Raw genomic sequence first — 18,088 nt, forward strand, 5'->3', positions numbered from 1 at the left:
CGAGAAGTGGGTCATAATAAGCGTGTATGCACCTGGAGAAGAGAGGAATGCAGAGGAGAGAGAGAGATTTTGGGAGATGTTAAGTGAATGTATAGGAGCCTTTGAACCAAGTGAGAGAGTAATTGTGGTAGGGGACTTGAATACTAAAGTAGGAGAAACTTTTAGAGAGGGTGTGGTAGGTAAGTTTGGGGTGCCAGGTGTAAATGATAATGGGAGCCCTTTGATTGAACTTTGTATAGAAAGGGGTTTAGTTATAGGTAATACATATTTTAAGAAAAAGAGGATAAATAAGTATACAAGATATGATGTAGGGCGAAATGACAGTAGTTTGTTGGATTATGTATTGGTAGATAAAAGACTGTTGAGTAGACTTCAGGATGTACATGTTTATAGAGGGGCCACAGATATATCAGATCACTTTCTAGTTGTAGCTACACTGAGAGTAAAAGGTAGATGGGATACAAGGAGATTAGAAGCATCAGGGAAGAGAGAGGTGAAGGTTTATAAACTAAAAGAGGAGGCAGTTAGGATAAGATATAAACAGCTATTGGAGGATAGATGGGCTAATGAGAGCATAGGCAATGGGGTCGAAGAGGTATGGGGTAGGATAAAAAATGTAGTGTTAGAGTGTTTAGCAGAAGTTTGTGGTTACAGGAAAGTGGGTGCAGGAGGGAAGAGGAGCGATTGGTGGAATGATGATGTAAAGAGAGTAGTAAGGGAGAAAAAGTTAGCATATGAGAAGTTTTTACAAAGTAGAAGTGATGCAAGGAGGGAAGAGTATATGGAGAAAAAGAGAGAGGTTAAGAGAGTGGTGAAGCAATGTAAAAAGAGAGCAAATGAGAGAGTGGGTGAGATGTTATCAACAAATTTTGTTGAAAATAAGAAAAAGTTTTGGAGTGAGATTAACAAGTTAAGAAAGCCTAGAGAACAAATGGATTTGTCAGTTAAAAATAGGAGAGGAGAGTTATTAAATGGAGAGTTAGAGGTATTGGGAAGATGGAGGGAATATTTTGAGGAATTGTTAAATGTTGATGAAGATAGGGAAGCTGTGATTTCGTGTATAGGGCAAGGAGGAATAACATCTTGTAGGAGTGAGGAAGAGCCAGTTGTGAGTGTGGGGGAAGTTCGTGAGGCAGTAGGTAAAATGAAAGGGGGTAAGGCAGCCGGGATTGATGGGATAAAGATAGAAATGTTAAAAGCAGGTGGGGATATAGTTTTGGAGTGGTTGGTGCAATTATTTAATAAATGTATGGAAGAGGGTAAGGTACCTAGGGATTGGCAGAGAGCATGCATAGTTCCTTTGTATAAAGGCAAAGGGGATAAAAGAGAGTGCAAAAATTATAGGGGGATAAGTCTGTTGAGTGTACCTGGTAAAGTGTATGGTAGAGTTATAATTGAAAGAATTAAGAGTAAGACGGAGAATAGGATAGCAGATGAACAAGGAGGCTTTAGGAAAGGTAGGGGGTGTGTGGACCAGGTGTTTACAGTGAAACATATAAGTGAACAGTATTTAGATAAGGCTAAAGAAGTCTTTGTGGCATTTATGGATTTGGAAAAGGCGTATGACAGGGTGGATAGGGGGGCAATGTGGCAGATGTTGCAAGTGTATGGTGTAGGAGGTAGGTTACTGAAAGCAGTGAAGAGTTTTTACGAGGATAGTGAGGCTCAAGTTAGAGTATGTAGGAAAGAGGGAAATTATTTCCCAGTAAAAGTAGGCCTTAGACAAGGATGTGTGATGTCACCGTGGTTGTTTAATATATTTATAGATGGGGTTGTAAGAGAAGTAAATGCGAGGGTCTTGGCAAGAGGCGTGGAGTTAAAAGATAAAGAATCACACACAAAGTGGGAGTTGTCACAGCTGCTCTTTGCTGATGACACTGTGCTCTTGGGAGATTCTGAAGAGAAGTTGCAGAGATTGGTGGATGAATTTGGTAGGGTGTGCAAAAGAAGAAAATTAAAGGTGAATACAGGAAAGAGTAAGGTTATGAGGATAACAAAAAGATTAGGTGATGAAAGACTGAATATCAGATTGGAGGGAGAGAGTATGGAGGAGGTGAACGTATTCAGATATTTGGGAGTGGACGTGTCAGCGGATGGGTCTATGAAAGATGAGGTGAATCATAGAATTGATGAGGGAAAAAGAGTGAGTGGTGCACTTAGGAGTCTGTGGAGACAAAGAACTTTGTCCTTGGAGGCAAAGAGGGGAATGTATGAGAGTATAGTTTTACCAACGCTCTTATATGGGTGTGAAACGTGGGTGATGAATGTTGCAGCGAGGAGAAGGCTGGAGGCAGTGGAGATGTCATGTCTGAGGGCAATGTGTGGTGTGAATATAATGCAGAGAATTCATAGTTTGGAAGTTAGGAGGAGGTGCGGGATTACCAAAACTGTTGTCCAGAGGGCTGAGGAAGGGTTGTTGAGGTGGTTCGGACATGTAGAGAGAATGGAGCGAAACAGAATGACTTCAAGAGTGTATCAGTCTGTAGTGGAAGGAAGGCGGGGTAGGGGTCGGCCTAGGAAAGGTTGGAGGGAGGGGGTAAAGGAGGTTTTGTGTGCGAGGGGCTTGGACTTCCAGCAGGCATGCATGAGCGTGTTTGATAGGAGTGAATGGAGACAAATGGTTTTTAATACTTGACGTGCTGTTGGAGTGTGAGCAAAGTAACATTTATGAAGGGATTCAGGGAAACCGGCAGGCCGGACTTGAGTCCTGGAGATGGGAAGTACAGTGCCTGCACTCTGAAGGAGGGGTGTTAATGTTGCAGTTTAAAAACTGTAGTGTAAAGCACCCTTCTGGCAAGACAGTGATGGAGTGAATGATGGTGAAAGTTTTTCTTTTTCGGGCCACCCTGCCTTGGTGGGAATCGGCCAGTGTGATAATAAAAAATTAATATATATATATATATATATATATATATATATATATATACATATATATATATATATATATATATATATATATATATATATATATATATATATATATATATATATATATATATATATATATATATATATATGGTGGTGGTGGCCCGTTGGCCTGGTGGGTAAAGCTCCCGCTTCACACATGGAGGGCCTGGGTTCGATTCCCAGCGGGTGGAAACATTTCGACACGTTTCCTTACACCTGTTGTCCTGTTCACCTAGCAGCAAATAGGTACCTGGGTGTTAGTCGACTGGTGTGGGTCGCATCCTGGGGGACAAGATTGAGGACCCCAATGGAAATAAGTTAGACAGTCCTCGATGACGCACTGACTTTCTTGGGTTATCCTGGGTGGCTAACCCTCCGGGGTTAAAAATCCGAACGAAATCTTATCTTATCTTATAAAAGTTTTCCTGCTGCATCTTACTACACCCTGAGTGTTCTTATAGAATGCATAGCGACGTTACTGAGAGCACCGGTCAGGTCGCTGGACCGGGACGCTATACTTCACATCAGGGAGCACTGGGTGGACCAGCCAGCACCCAGGGATTCCTACAAACCAGGCTTCCCACTCGACGATCCCCCGTGGGCCTCCAACCACTACTGGAAAGACGCCTACAATTTCATTAATAACTACTTCAACTCGTACAAGGCAAGAAATGTCTTCCAGTTTCTTTTTCCTGGCATTTGTTTGGCCTGAACTCCAACAGACACATTTTGAACCATTTCTGAAGCCTTTTCAAGTTTTCCTGAAGTCGATCTCTGTTGTCCCCTGTCTTTATAATGCTCATTAGTTTTATATCAGTAAACAGACATGACTGTCCCACCTCATATCAGTGATCAGAAACCTGCGTGTAAATTTTGACTACCTCCGCCACTTAACTCATGCTTAGTCTGAGTTTAAATATGATTTAAAATGACAAACAATGAGCAAGCATATTTGGGTCCATAAAATTTTATCAGTTGAAAATAATTCCTATTTAAAAATTATTAAAAAGACATTTTTTACTTGATGACTTATTTTTTTTTCAAATGTGTGTTTACGAATTTAAGAAGAAATGGAATCAATTGTAACTTCAATTACAAGACCCATAAAAGTTTTTTTTTTTATAGAGAAAACACTAAACAGTTACTGTACTCACAGATACCAGGGATCTTCATGGAGATAGGAGCCCAGGACGGGGAGTACATGTCCCTGACACTCTTCGTGGAGCAGCAGCTGGGGTTCCGCGGGGTGCTGGTGGAGCCCAACCCCTTTGACTACCAGAAGCTGAGAAGTAAAGGCAGGTCTTCGTACACCATTAATGCCTGCGCCACTCCTCATGGCGGCCACAGGAAAGTTAGTACTACCAACATCATCATCTTTCCTTCCACCATTACTTCACCATAATGAATGAAAGCTGGACAATGTTTCTGTCAGTCCTAGACCATTATGGAGCTTTGATTGACTCTTTTAATGGTCCAGGACGTTTCACTCACCCTGGACTATTTTCACTTTTAATGGTCCAGGACGTTTCACTCACCCTGGGCTATTTTCACTTTATGGACCTGTAATTTGTACCCTCCAGAATGTTCTTGCTTCTTCTTATTCTTTTTCATAAATCTTGAAGAATAATCAGTAGCGGCATCAAGGAGAAGCTTGTGTAGGCTTCATCTCCCATAATTCCTTCAGCCCTGAAAGCTCCTCAGATAAAAGTAGTAATAATAATAACTGTATCAAAACAAGTCACTTAGCCTCCTCTGCTAACCATACAGACACACCTACGACCACTAACTACAGAAATTCTGGCGCCGCCCCTGTGGCTAACGCAACGGTCTGGAGTTTTGAGACTCTCTGATCGCGGGTTCAAACCCCGCCCGTGGTATGGTTTGTTTGCAATCGTGTCATTACGATTTCGTGAGTCAACTGTTGTTTGTTGTTCTTGTCTGTGTAGTATAGTAGGACAATGGTCGATCTATGGAAAATAATCCGTAGAAATTATTAAATATCACCATCAATTCACTATGGGAATTTTTTATAAAGTGGTTTAAATTAAACATTTTTCAGGATTATTTAATTTTCAGTCTAATGAATTAAGGGGAAGTCATTGTTTTGTATGCACTGTCTGTGTCCAGAAGATCAGTTTGGTCATCAGTGACCACGACAGGTTCACTGTTACTGAAGGAGTCACCTCGACACCATCAACACGCCATTACTCATTTTAAACCATTGTTGTGACAAGAACACTGATTTTGTGAAAATTTGTCTGGACTGCCTCCAGTTCATTACCTCTGTAACTTGCTCAGCTATCAAAACTTTGGAGTCCAGTCCCTGGACCAATTATGTACCTCTGTAATCTTTTGACTACCGCCCACAGGATGGGTATGGGGTGCATAATAAACATATTAAACTAAACTAACTGCCTCCAAGTGAGTCGCCTACCCTGGCAAGCTCTGTTGACACCGAGCTCTGAGGTCGGTACCTCAGCCTCACAAGTGGCTTATAGGACAGATTTTCATAAATGACTGATGTTGCAAGAAATCTCGCCTGCATGCACGTTTAAAGGACTAACTTACTTGATGATGTAGAAGCTATTCTGGTCTTCAACCTCCCTAAGGGAGGTTGTTAGTGACCTGCCTGCACCTCAGAAATTCCTATTTCCAAGGGGGGGGAGGGGGTGAATCCCCTAGAATAACTATGCAGAAAGTGACACTAGCTTCTAGGCGGACAAGAGACAAAGTACGTACTGGTCATGAACTGCTGGCTGCACAAAGGCCTACAGCTCAACTCACTTGCAACTTTCCCCAGACACTGGCCAGAATCCTAAGAAAAAGTGGAGGTCTTGTCTTACTGTATGGGCCTGACGGAGGAGAACATCTACGGTATGTCAAGGTGCCTCCACCAGATTTCCCCAGGTCTCATATGTGAAGACACGTGGGGGCGCCGCCTGCTGATCACGGCACGTGTTGTTCAGTGTTCAGATGGTGTCTAGTCATAGAAGAAAGCACTGGCGTCTTCGAGACCCGCGCCTCGTCATTCAAACTTGGGCTGCCAGTTCTCCCTAGCTAACATAACCTAGTGTTTGCCTACTTTTGGCCTATTACTACCTATGTTAAGGTCTTAGGTCTACATTATTATTATCTACAGTTGCCTCAATAATCCTAATATTAGTGTACTAACAGATATAAACCATGCAACTATCCTGGTGATAAAGCAACACAATGAATACGTTATTATGAGTCTTCTGTTACAACAACAACAACGTACTGTCCATTACAGGCAAATTTTAATACCGTTGACACTGTGTCAGCATACTAGTGTTGACGTTATTAATTTTACTCCTACAGGAGAGGCTGTGGCTGAGACACATCCCTGACATCCTTCCTCCTCTCCTGTACCGTGAACATGAGGGAAGCAACATGCTCATGCAGTATGTTAAGGCTGAGGTGAGTAGAGTGTGTATACTCACCTAATTGTACTAACCTATATGTGGTTGCAGGGGTCGAGTCATAGCTCCTCTGTGTGTGTGTGTGTGTGTGTGTGTGTGTGTGTGTGTGTGTGTGTGTGTGTGTGTGTGTGTGTGTGTGTGTGTGTGTGTGTGTGTGTGTGTTTGTGTGTGTCTGTACTCACCTAATTGTGGTTGCAGGGGTCAAGGCTCAGCTCCTAACCTCGCCTCTTCACTGATCGCTGCTAGGTCTTCTCTCTCTCTCTGCTCCCTGAGATTTGTCATACCTCGTCTTAAAGCTATGTATGGTTCCTACCTCCACTACATCACTTGCTAGACTATTCCACTTCTTGACTACTCTATGACTGAAGAAGTACTTCCTAACATCCCTGTGCTTCGTTTGAGTCTTCAGCTTCCAGTTGTGACCCCTTGTTTCTGTGTTCCCTCTCTGAAACATCCTGTCTCTGTCCACCTTATCTATTCCACGCAGTATTTTGTATGTCGTTATCATGTCACCCCTGACCCTCCTGTCCTCTAGCATCGTCAGGCCGATTTCCCTTAACCTTTCTTCATGGGACATTCCCCTGAGCTCCGGAACTAACCTTGTTGCAAACCTTTGCACTTCCTCTAATTTCTTGACGTGTTTGACCCTGTCAGGTATTCTCTGATCCATTGCAGTGCTCTTCCTGTTATGCATGCCTGATCCTCTAGCTTTTGCACTAATCTCTTGTTAGGAACTGTGTCGAAGGCCTTGTTGCAGGCCAAGATAATGCAATCTACCCACTCCTCTCTCTCATGTCTTACTTCCGTTACCTTGTCATAAAATTCCAGTACCTGGAGTTTACCTGGAGAGAGTTCCGGGGGTCAACGCCCCCGCGGCCCGGTCTGTGACCAGGCCTCCTGGTGGATCAGAGCCTGATCAACCAGGCTGTTGCTGCTGGCTGCACGCAAACCAACGTACGAGCCACAGCCCGGCTGGTCAGGAACTGACTTTAGGTGCTTGTCCAGTGCCAGCTTGAAGACTGCCAGGGGTCTGTTGGTAATCCCCCTTATGTGTGCTGGGAGCCAGTTGAACAGTCTCGGGCCCCTGACACTTATTGTATGGTCTCTTAACGTGCTAGTGACACCCCTGCTTTTCATTGGGGGGATGGTGCATCGTCTGCCAAGTCTTTTGCTTTCGTAGTGAGTGATTTTCGTGTGCAAGTTCGGTACTAGTCCCTCTAGGATTTTCCAGGTGTATATAATCATGTATCTCTCCCTCCTGCATTCCAGGGAATACAGGTTTAGAAACCTCAAGCGCTCCCAGTAATTGAGGTGTTTTATCTCCGTTATGCGCGCCGTGAAAGTTCTCTGTACATTTTCTAGGTCGGCAATTTCACCTGCCTTGAAAGGTGCTGTTAGAGTGCAGCAATATTCCAGCCTAGATAGAACAAGTGACCTGAAGAGTGTCATCATGGGCTTGGCCTCCCTAGTTTTGAAGGTTCTCATTATCCATCCTGTCATTTTTCTAGCAGATGCGATTGATACAATGTTATGGTCCTTGAAGGTGAGATCCTCCGACATAATCACTCCCAGGTCTTTGACGTTGGTGTTTCGCTCTATTTTGTGGCCAGAATTTGTTTTGTACTCTGATGAAGATTTAATTTCCTCATGTTTACCATATCTGAGTAATTGAAATTTCTCATCGTTGAACTTCATATTGTTTTCTGCAGCCCACTGAAAGATTTGGTTGATGTCCGCCTGGAGCCTTGCAGTGTCTGCAATGGAAGACACTGTCATGCAGATTCGGGTGTCATCTGCAAAGGAAGACGCGGTGCTGTGGCTGACATCCTTGTCTATGTCGGATATGAGGATGAGGAACAAGATGGGAGCTAGTACTGTGCCTTGTGGAACAGAGCTTTTCACCGTAGCTGCCTCGGACTTTACTCTGTTGACGACTACTCTCTGTGTTCTGTTAGTGAGGAAATTATAGATCCATCGACCTACTTTTCCTGTTATTCCTTTAGCACGCATTTTGTGCGCTATTACGCCATGGTCACACTTGTCGAAGGCTTTTGCAAAGTCTATATATATTACATCTGCATTCTTTTTGTCTTCTAGTGCATTTAGGACCTTGTCGTAGTGATCCAATAGTTGAGACAGACAGGAGCGACCTGTTCTAAACCCATGTTGCCCTGGGTTGTGTAACTGATGGGTTTCTAGATGGGTGGTGATCTTGCTTCTTAGGACCCTTTCAAAGATTTTTATGATATGGGATGTTAGTGCTATTGGTCTGTAGTTCTTTGCTGTTGCTTTACTGCCCCCTTTGTGGAGTGGGGCTATGTCTGTTGTTTTTAGTAACTGAGGGACAACCCCCGTGTCCATGCTCCCTCTCCATAGGATGGAAAAGGCTCGTGATAGGGGCTTCTTGCAGTTCTTGATGAACACAGAGTTCCATGAGTCTGGCCCTGGGGCAGAGTGCATGGGCTTGTCATTTATCGCCTGTTCGAAGTTATTTGGCGTCAGGATAACATCGGATAGGCTTGTGTTAATCAAATTTTGTGGTTCTCTCATAAAAAATTCATTTTGATCTTCGACTCTCAGTCTGGTTAGCGGATTGCTAAAAACTGAGTCATATTGGGACTTGAGTAGCTCACTCATTTCCTTGCTGTCATCTGTGTAGAACCCATCTTGTTTAAGTAGGGGCCCAATACTGGACGTTGTTCTCGATTTTGATTTGGCATAGGAGAAGAAATACTTTGGGTTTCTTTCGATTTCATTTATGGCTTTTAGTTCTTCCCGCGATTCCTGACTCTTAAAGGATTCTTTTAGCTTAAGTTCGATGCTTGCTATTTCTCTGACCAGTGTCTCCCTACGCATTTCAGATATATTGACCTCTTTTAGCCGCTCTGTTATTCTTTTCCGTCGCCTGTAAAGGGAGCGCCTGTCTCTTTCTATTTTACATCTACTCCTCCTTTTTCTTAGAGGAATAAGCCTTGTGCATACATCGAGTGCCACCGAGTTAATCTGTTCTAGGCATAAGTTGGGGTCTGTGTTGCTTAGTATATCTTCCCAGCTTATATCGGTTAGGACTTGGTTTACTTGGTCCCACTTTATGTTTTTGTTATTGAAGTTGAATTTGGTGAATGCTCCCTCGTTACTAGTCTCATTTTGTCGGTCTGGGGCTCCACGCATACATGTCTGAACCTCAATTATGTTGTGATCTGAGTATATTGTTTTTGATATGGTGACATTTCTTATCAGATCATCATTGTTAGTGAAGATGAGGTCTAGTGTATTCTCCAGTCTAGTAGGCTCTATTATTTGCTGGTTTAAATTGAATTTTGTGCAGAGATTTAAAAGCTCGTGTGAGTGTGAGTTTTCATCAGAGCTGCCTCCTGGTGTTATTACTGCAACAATATTATTTGCTATATTCCTCCATTTTAGGTGCCTTAAGTTGAAATCCCCCAGGAGCAAAATGTTGGGTGCAGGAGCTGGAAGATTTTCCAGACAGTGGTCAATTTTTAACAGCTGTTCCTGGAATTGCTGGGATGTTGCATCCGGAGGCTTGTAGACTACCACAATGACTAGGTTTTGGTTCTCGACCTTTACTGCTAAAACTTCCACTACATCATTTGAGGCATTAAGCAGTTCTGTGCAAACAAGTGACTCTGCAATGTACAGGCCAACCCCCCCCCCTTTTGCCTGTTCACTCTGTCACATCTGTATAGGTTGTAACCTGGGATCCATATTTCGTTGTCCAAGTGATCCTTTATGTGGGTCTCAGTGAAAGCCGCGAACATTGCCTTTGCCTCTGCAAGCAGTCCACGGATGAAAGGTATTTTGTTGTTTGTTGCTGGCTTTAGACCCTGTATATTTGCAAAGAAGAATGTTATCGGACTGGTGGTATTGTTGGTACTGGGGGGGGATTTTTTTTTTCCGGCATTAGTATCTGTATCTGTTGGTTTGGAGTGGAGGCCATCGACTGTGGTTCCACTCCAGGAATGACTGGATTTGGTGTACGATTTCTGCCATTTCCTGCCAGTTTTTTTTTCTTCCTGGCACTAAAAAACCTCTCCCTCTTGAGTGGCTGTGGCTACCCAGGTTTTCCCATGGCCTGGGTGTTTTGTATCTTTTTGTCCCCTTTAGATGGTATGCCTGGCAATTTAAGTTATAGCACAGTCTTTCCTGTACTGAAGAGGTACACATTTCAGGGTGAAAAAGCTTACAGGAAGGGAGTTTGCATTTTCCTGTTGTCATATGGGCATGGCATTTTCTAGGGTGGTCATAGTTGCATGTCCCATCTGTTTTTCCAGATTTCCCATGCCAGCAGATACCAAGTGCATAGCATGTGCACAGGCTTGGTTTCCGCTTGCCTTGGGTTTCTGTGACTGTATTCCCTGTTGGTGCATGTTTCCCTGTCTTACTTCTATCCTCCCTAACACCAACAATGGAGCTCCCACCAGTTGTTTTTGGTAATTTATCCTCACTATTGCTAGTGGAGTCCTCTTGTTTGCTATTTCCTGCGCTATTTCTAGTTTGCAATATTGGTTTTATCTTATCTTTGACTACACTTGTTTCCCTACTATGGCTCCTGTCCCCTATGAGGTCATTTATATGTATTCCTTCCTGCGTATAATTCCCGACTACCTGGACAAAATCTCCAGCTTCACCATTACTGTCTCCCAGGACAGTATCTCCAGCTTCACCATTTCTGTCTCCCAGGACAGCACCTCCAGCTTCACCATTACTGTCTCCCAGGACAGCACTATCAGCCCCACATTTACTGACTACCAGGACATCACCTCCAGCCTTACAGTTTGTGACTGCATGGCCAGTATCAAGGGCAGTACCATTCAGCCCAGACTTTTTATGTTCCCATCTGTTGTAGAAAGCTTGCAGGTTTTCTATGAAAGCAGCTTTGATGTTGTCCTCTTTTAATACCCTTGTGATTTTAGTCCACAGATTTTCCTCATTTGGGCATACCCAAAAACACTTCTCTGTTTTAATACTGCTTGTAGCTAGTTCTGGGATATCTGCACAAGGAGCGTGACACCAATTTCCACAAAAATGACAATTTATCCATGTGGAAGCCCGTTTGTTTGACTGACCACAGACTACACACAGCTTCATAATGATTTGAATGGTTGATTTACTGCAATTCTACTAGCAACCTCTTGATTATTCTATTAACAATCTCCTTAAATGAAGCTCTAGCTATTTGTATTTCTGTTTCTAACTGTTTTTGTATATTGGACAGCTTACCGTCACGTTCCTGATTTTTAATGTTTGTGTTTATAAGGGCGCCTACAACCCCATCCGTTTACAGTCTGCTTTATTGTCCAACGAAACCGTTTGAAACCAGTCAAGGGTTAGTGACATGGGTTAGTAGGTTAGTAGGTTAGTGACATGGGATTTGTCTTCTGTGAATCCATGACTTTGAAATACTATACACGTCAGTGACACTGGTCTATAGTTTAGTGCCTCGTGTCTGTCTCCTTTCTTAAAAATGGGGACTACATTTGCCATCTTCCATACCTCAGATAGTTTCCCAGTTTTAATGGATGTGTTGAAAATTGTTGTTAGTGGCACACACAGCGTCTTTGCTTCCCCTCTAAGGATCCACAGAGAGATCTTGTCCGGTCCCAACGCCTTTGAGGCATCAAGGTCACTTAGCAGCTTTTTCACCACCTCCTCGGTTGTGTGTATTTCATCCAACACTTGTTGGTATATATCCACAGTGGTATATTACAGACCATTCTGGAGAAATACCCTGACTTTGCTAGCTGTAAATAAAGCATTACCACATGTGTGTGTGTGTGTGTGTGTGTGTGTGTGTGTGTGTGTGTGTGTGTGTGTGTGTGTGTGTGTGTGTGTGTGTGTGTGTGTTTGTGTGTATGTGTGTGAGTGTGTGAGTGTGTGTGTGTGTGTGTGTGTGTGTGTGTGTGTGTGTGTGTGTGTGTGTGTGAGTATGAGTGTGTGTGTGTGTATATGAGTGTGAGTGTGTGTATGAGTGTGTGTGTGTGTGTGTATGAGTGTGTGTGCGTGTGTGTATGAGTTTGTGTGTGTGTGTGTGTGTGTGTGTGTGTGTGTGTGTGTGTGTGTGTGTGTGTGTGTTTATGTGTGTGTGTGTATGAATTTGTATGTGTGTGTGTGTGTGTGTGTGTGAGAGAGAGAGAGAGAGACTCAGCAATCAACATTTGCACCAATAACTCACTACAGTTGTGACCGGGTGTGGAAGTGTGAATTGCTCATTACTCTAAAATTTGTTCATGATTGCAGCCATGTATAAACGTAAGTAACCATTCTTACAGTATTCATTACCTTTGTAACTTGTGAGTTCATTACCTTTGTAACTTGTGAGTTCATTACCTTGTACCTAGTTCAGCCATCAAAACTTTGGAGCCCGGTCCCTGGACCCATTGTGTACCTCTGTAATCTGTAAATACCTTTGTAACTTGTAATGATTGTGACTAGACCTACCTGGAGTTCATTACCTTTGTAAATTGTGAGTTCATTACCTTTGTAAATTGTGAATTCATTACCTCTGTAACTTGCTCAGCTATCAAAACTTTGAGGCCCAGTCCCTGGACCCATTATGTACCTCTGTAATCTTTTGACTACCGCCCACAGGATGGGTATGGGGTGCATAATAAACATATTAAACTAACTAACTTGTTGGTGCCCCCCTCTGCTCTGACTTCCTAAGAGTCCTTTCTCTCTTCACTGTAAATACTTCCTTAAATCTAATGTTCAGCTCCTCACATACTTGGAAATAAATGGTATAAAATACCGACACAATGGAAATATAAACACATATGCAGTATAATGTGATCCTTTATTGACTACGTTTCGCCCACACAGTGGGCTTCTTCAAGTCACAAACAGTTCTGTTTGTGACTTGAAGAAGCCCACTGTGTGGGCGAAACGTAGTCAATAAAGGATCACATTATACTGCATATGTGTTTATATTTCCTCACATACTTCTTGGTCGTTTCTTGTGGGTTTCCCACCTTCTTTCCTCAGCCTGATTACCTGGTCTTTGACTGTTGTCTTCCTCCTGATGTGGCTATACAACAGCTTCGGGTCAAACTTGACTTTTGATGCTATGTCGTTTCCGTACTGTCGCTGGGCCTCCCTCCTTATCTGTTCATACTCGTTTCTGGCTCCTCGACCAATCTGTGTGTGTGTGTGTGTGTGTGCGTGTGCGTGTGTGTGTAGGAGAGTCATTAGAGAAATCATGACAAGTATGGCAGTTTTATTAATAACAATACTAAAAACGGGGAAAATTCAAAATAAACATTGAAAAGATTCTATATAAAAAACAATAAATGGCGTCAGAAGATTGAGAATATTTAGACAAACTTATAACGTCGGTAGGTGACTTTAAGTGACGCTTTGACGAACTTAGACTGTTGTTAAGTGACTTACCTGACAAGTATAATGATGCTGTAGAATTAAGACAATTGTTGACTTCAGAAATGATTTATTCAGTATTCTATGTGTAATTGAAGCCGTTACTGAAATTATTAAAATATAGCTAACTAGTTAGCTAGTTAATAGTCTAGTTAAAAAAATCAGATAACAGTGGATGTTTTCAAGTTTTGTGTTTTCTATAATGAGTTGAACTGATGTCAGGTGAATGCCAGGTGATGTGAAATACATCCATACAATGCCAGGTGATGTGAAATACACTCATAGAACGCCAGGTGATGTGAAATACATCCATACAATGCCAGGTGATGTGAAATACATTCATACAACTCCAGGTGATGTGAAATACATTCATACAACTCCAGGTGATGTGAAATACATTCATACAACTCCAGGTGATGTGAAATACATTCATACAACTCCAGGTGATGTGAAATACATCCATACAACGCCAGGTGATGTGAAATACATTCATACAACGCCAGGTGATGTGAAATACATCCATACAATGCCAGGTGATGTGAAATACATTCATACAACTCCAGGTGATGTGAAATACATTCATACAACTCCAGGTGATGTGAAATATATTCATACAACTCCAGGTGATGTGAAATACATTCATACAACTCCAGGTGATGTGAAATACATCCATACAACGCCAGGTGATGTGAAATACATTCATACAACGCCAGGTGATGTGAAATACATCCATACAATGCCAGGTGATGTGAAATACATTCATACAACTCCAGGTGATCTGAAATACATTCATACAACTCCAGGTGATGTGAAATACATCCATACAATGCCAGGTGATGTGAAATACATTCATACAACTCCAGGTGATGTGAAATACATTCATACAACTCCAGGTGATGTGAAATACATTCATACAACTCCAGGTGATGTGAAATACATCCATACAACGCCAGGTGATGTGAAATACATTCATACAACGCCAGGTGATGTGAAATACATCCATACAATGCCAGGTGATGTGAAATACATTCATACAACTCCAGGTGATGTGAAATACATTCATACAACTCCAGGTGATGTGAAATACATTCATACAACTCCAGGTGATGTGAAATACATTCATACAACTCCAGGTGATGTGAAATACATCCATACAACGCCAGGTGATGTGAAATACATTCATACAACTCCAGGTGATGTGAAATACATTCATACAACTCCAGGTGATGTGAAATACATTCATACAACTCCAGGTGATGTGAAATACATTCATACAACTCCAGGTAATGTGAAATACATTCATACAACTCCAGGTGATGTGAAATACATCCATACAACGCCAGGTGATGTGAAATACATTCATACAACTCCAGGTGTTGTGAAATACATTCATACAACTCCAGGTGATGTGAAATACATTCATACAACTCCAGGTGATGTGAAATACATTCATACATCTCCAGGTGATGTGAAATACATTCATACAACACCAGGTGATGTGAAATACATTCATACAACTCCAGGTGATGTGAAATCCATTCATACAACTCCAGGTGATGTGAAATACATTCATACAACTGCAGGTGATGTGAAATACATTCATACAACTGCAGGTGATGTGAAATACATTCATACAACTGCAGATGATGTGAAATACATTCATACAACTCCAGGTGATGTGAAATACATTCATACAACTGCAGGTGATGTGAAATACATTCATACAACTCCAGGTGATGTGAAATACATTCATACAACTCCAGGTGATGTGAAATAAATTCATTCAACTGCAGGTGATGTGAAATACATTCATACAACTGCAGGTGATGTGAAATACATTCATACAACTGCAGGTGATGTGAAATACATTCATACAACTGCAGGTGATGTGAAATACATTCATACAACTCCAGGTGATGTGAAATACATTCATCCATTCATACTATTTGTGCTTGGGGATCAACTGAAGGAACACTCCTGAAGCCAATAATAAGTCAACAAAAAGCTGCAGTAAGAATAATCACTAAATCCCATCCCTGGCAACACCCCCCCCCACCACTCTTCGTAGATCTAAACTTACTCCTAGTTCAGTACATCCACACTTACTACTGTGCAATCTACATACACATGACCTTAAATTCCAATATTAACCTTGACCTAAAATGATTTCTTGATAGTTGTGACAGGATCCACAGGCATAACACCAGACACAAACATCTCTATGACATTCCCCGTGTCCGACTAAACCTTTACAAAAATTCAATGTATGTCGAAGGCCCTAAAATCTGGAACACCCTACCTGAGAACTCTAGAACTGCAGACACATTCATCACCTTCAAAACTACCATTAGAAAACATCTTATCTCCCTGATACACCCCATCAACTAACTACATAAAAACCACCTGGTGGTTCACACTTACACTCACTCACTCACCCATTTGACTATAAGCACAGAAATACGTATCTTAATCTTAAAATAATGATTCCTGACCAGTCACAAGTTTGTCTGTGATACTCCAATATAGAAACTATGTATTGTGCCAAAACAAAAGCATTCACATTGCTAAACTCATAAACTAGTATTTAGTCACTTAGTATTTAGTCAACTTATTCCACAATTTGTAATAATTTAGGGTTAAGAATTAATCTAAGTCTGCCCGAAATGCTAGCCATGCTAGGTGTCCTAGTGGCCCCCTCTGTAATTAGTATTTTATAACATGTAAACCACACAATAACCAAAATCTGTAAACCCCACATTGTAACCCTTATAGAGAATAAACTTTGATTGATTGATTGATTGATTGAAATACATCATTCATACAACGCCAGGTGATGTGAAATACATTCATACAACGCCAGGTGATGTGAAATACATTCATACAACGCCAGGTGATGTGAAATACATTCATACAACGCCAGGTGATGTGAAATACATTCATACAACTCCAGGTGATGTGAAATACATTCATACAACTCCAGGTAATGTGAAATACATTCATACAACTCCAGGTGATGTGAAATACATTCATGCAACTCCATGTGATGTGAAATACATTCATACAACTCCAGGTGATGTGAAATACATTCATACAACTCCAGGTGATGTAAAATACACTCATACAACTCCAGGTGATGTGAAATACATTCATACAACTGAAGGTGATGTGAAAAACATCCATAGAACTCCAAGTGATGTGAAATACATTCATACAACTCCAGGTGATGTGAAATACATTCATACAACTCCAAGTGATGTAAAATACACTCATACAACCCCTGGCGATGTATAATACATTCATACAAGCCCAGGTGATGTGAAATACATTCATACAACTCCAGGTGATGTGAAATACATTCATACAACTCCAGGTGATGTGAAATACATTCATACAACTCCAGTTGATGTGAAATACATTCATACAACTCCAGGTGATGTGAAATACATTCATACAACTTCAGGTATTATGAAATGCATTCATACAACCCCAGGTGAGCCCAGGTGACGTCAAATACCTTCATACAATCCCAGGTGAAGTAAAAATACATTCATACAACCCCAGGTGATGTCAAATACATTCATATAAACCCAGGTGAACCCAGGTGACTTCAGTTACATTCATACACCCCTAGGTGAACCCAGGTGACGTCAAATACATTCACACACCCCCAGGTGAACCCAAGTGACATCAAATATATTCACACAACCCCAGGCGAACCCAGGTGGCGTCAAATACATTCACACAGCCCCAGGTGAACCCAGGTGACGTCAACTATATTCACACAACCAGGACCGGATTACCGCATAGGCAAACTAGGCATTTGCCTAGGGCCCCGCGCATTTGGGGCTCATCCAAGACTGCGCACATGGTGCAAGTTCAAAGGGGTCCCTACCTGAAAAGTTCAAGTGTTTGGAGAGTAAAATTGATTTTTAAAAATTAATCAAAACAAAAATAAATAATGAAATACTTCGTCATTCTGGATTCACTGATTACAGAATTGGTGAAAAGAAAAGAAATCTAGCAGAATCTCAATGACAAGTTTGGATTTCTGTTCAAAATTACTACTATGCCAGATGCAGAATTGAGAGAAGCTGCATTAAAGTTGCAACAACATCTTTCAGCAGATGTTCAGGACACATTTGTTGAAGAAATAGTTCATTTTTCTGGGTATATGAATCAGATTAAAGCTCCACCTGAAAAATGTGCGCCCTCAGCTGCTTTGAAACATTTAAGAAATGCAGGTATCTCAGAAACCTTCCCTAATGTTGACATAGTGTATCGCCTTTACCTAACACTTCCAGCTACTAACTGTGAAGGAGAACGTTCATTTTCTGTTTTGAAAAGAGTGA

The 18,088-nt window shown here is 41.7% G+C and overlaps 1 protein-coding gene across 1 annotated transcript in view; it reads left to right on the plus strand.

The window, feature by feature from the left end:
• LOC138852704 (uncharacterized) overlaps positions 1-18,088 on the plus strand; it is a 92,359-nt gene that overhangs the window by 24,311 nt on the left and 49,960 nt on the right. Inside the window, exons 2-4 of the mRNA XM_070085031.1 lie at positions 3,369-3,571; positions 4,064-4,258; positions 6,247-6,345. Coding sequence (XP_069941132.1) covers positions 3,369-3,571; positions 4,064-4,258; positions 6,247-6,345 — 497 coding nt within the window. The remainder of the gene's footprint in view (positions 1-3,368; positions 3,572-4,063; positions 4,259-6,246; positions 6,346-18,088) is intronic.

This window comes from Cherax quadricarinatus, chromosome 14, assembly GCF_038502225.1.
Source record: "Cherax quadricarinatus isolate ZL_2023a chromosome 14, ASM3850222v1, whole genome shotgun sequence".
NCBI classification, from domain to species: Eukaryota; Metazoa; Arthropoda; class Malacostraca; order Decapoda; family Parastacidae; genus Cherax; species Cherax quadricarinatus.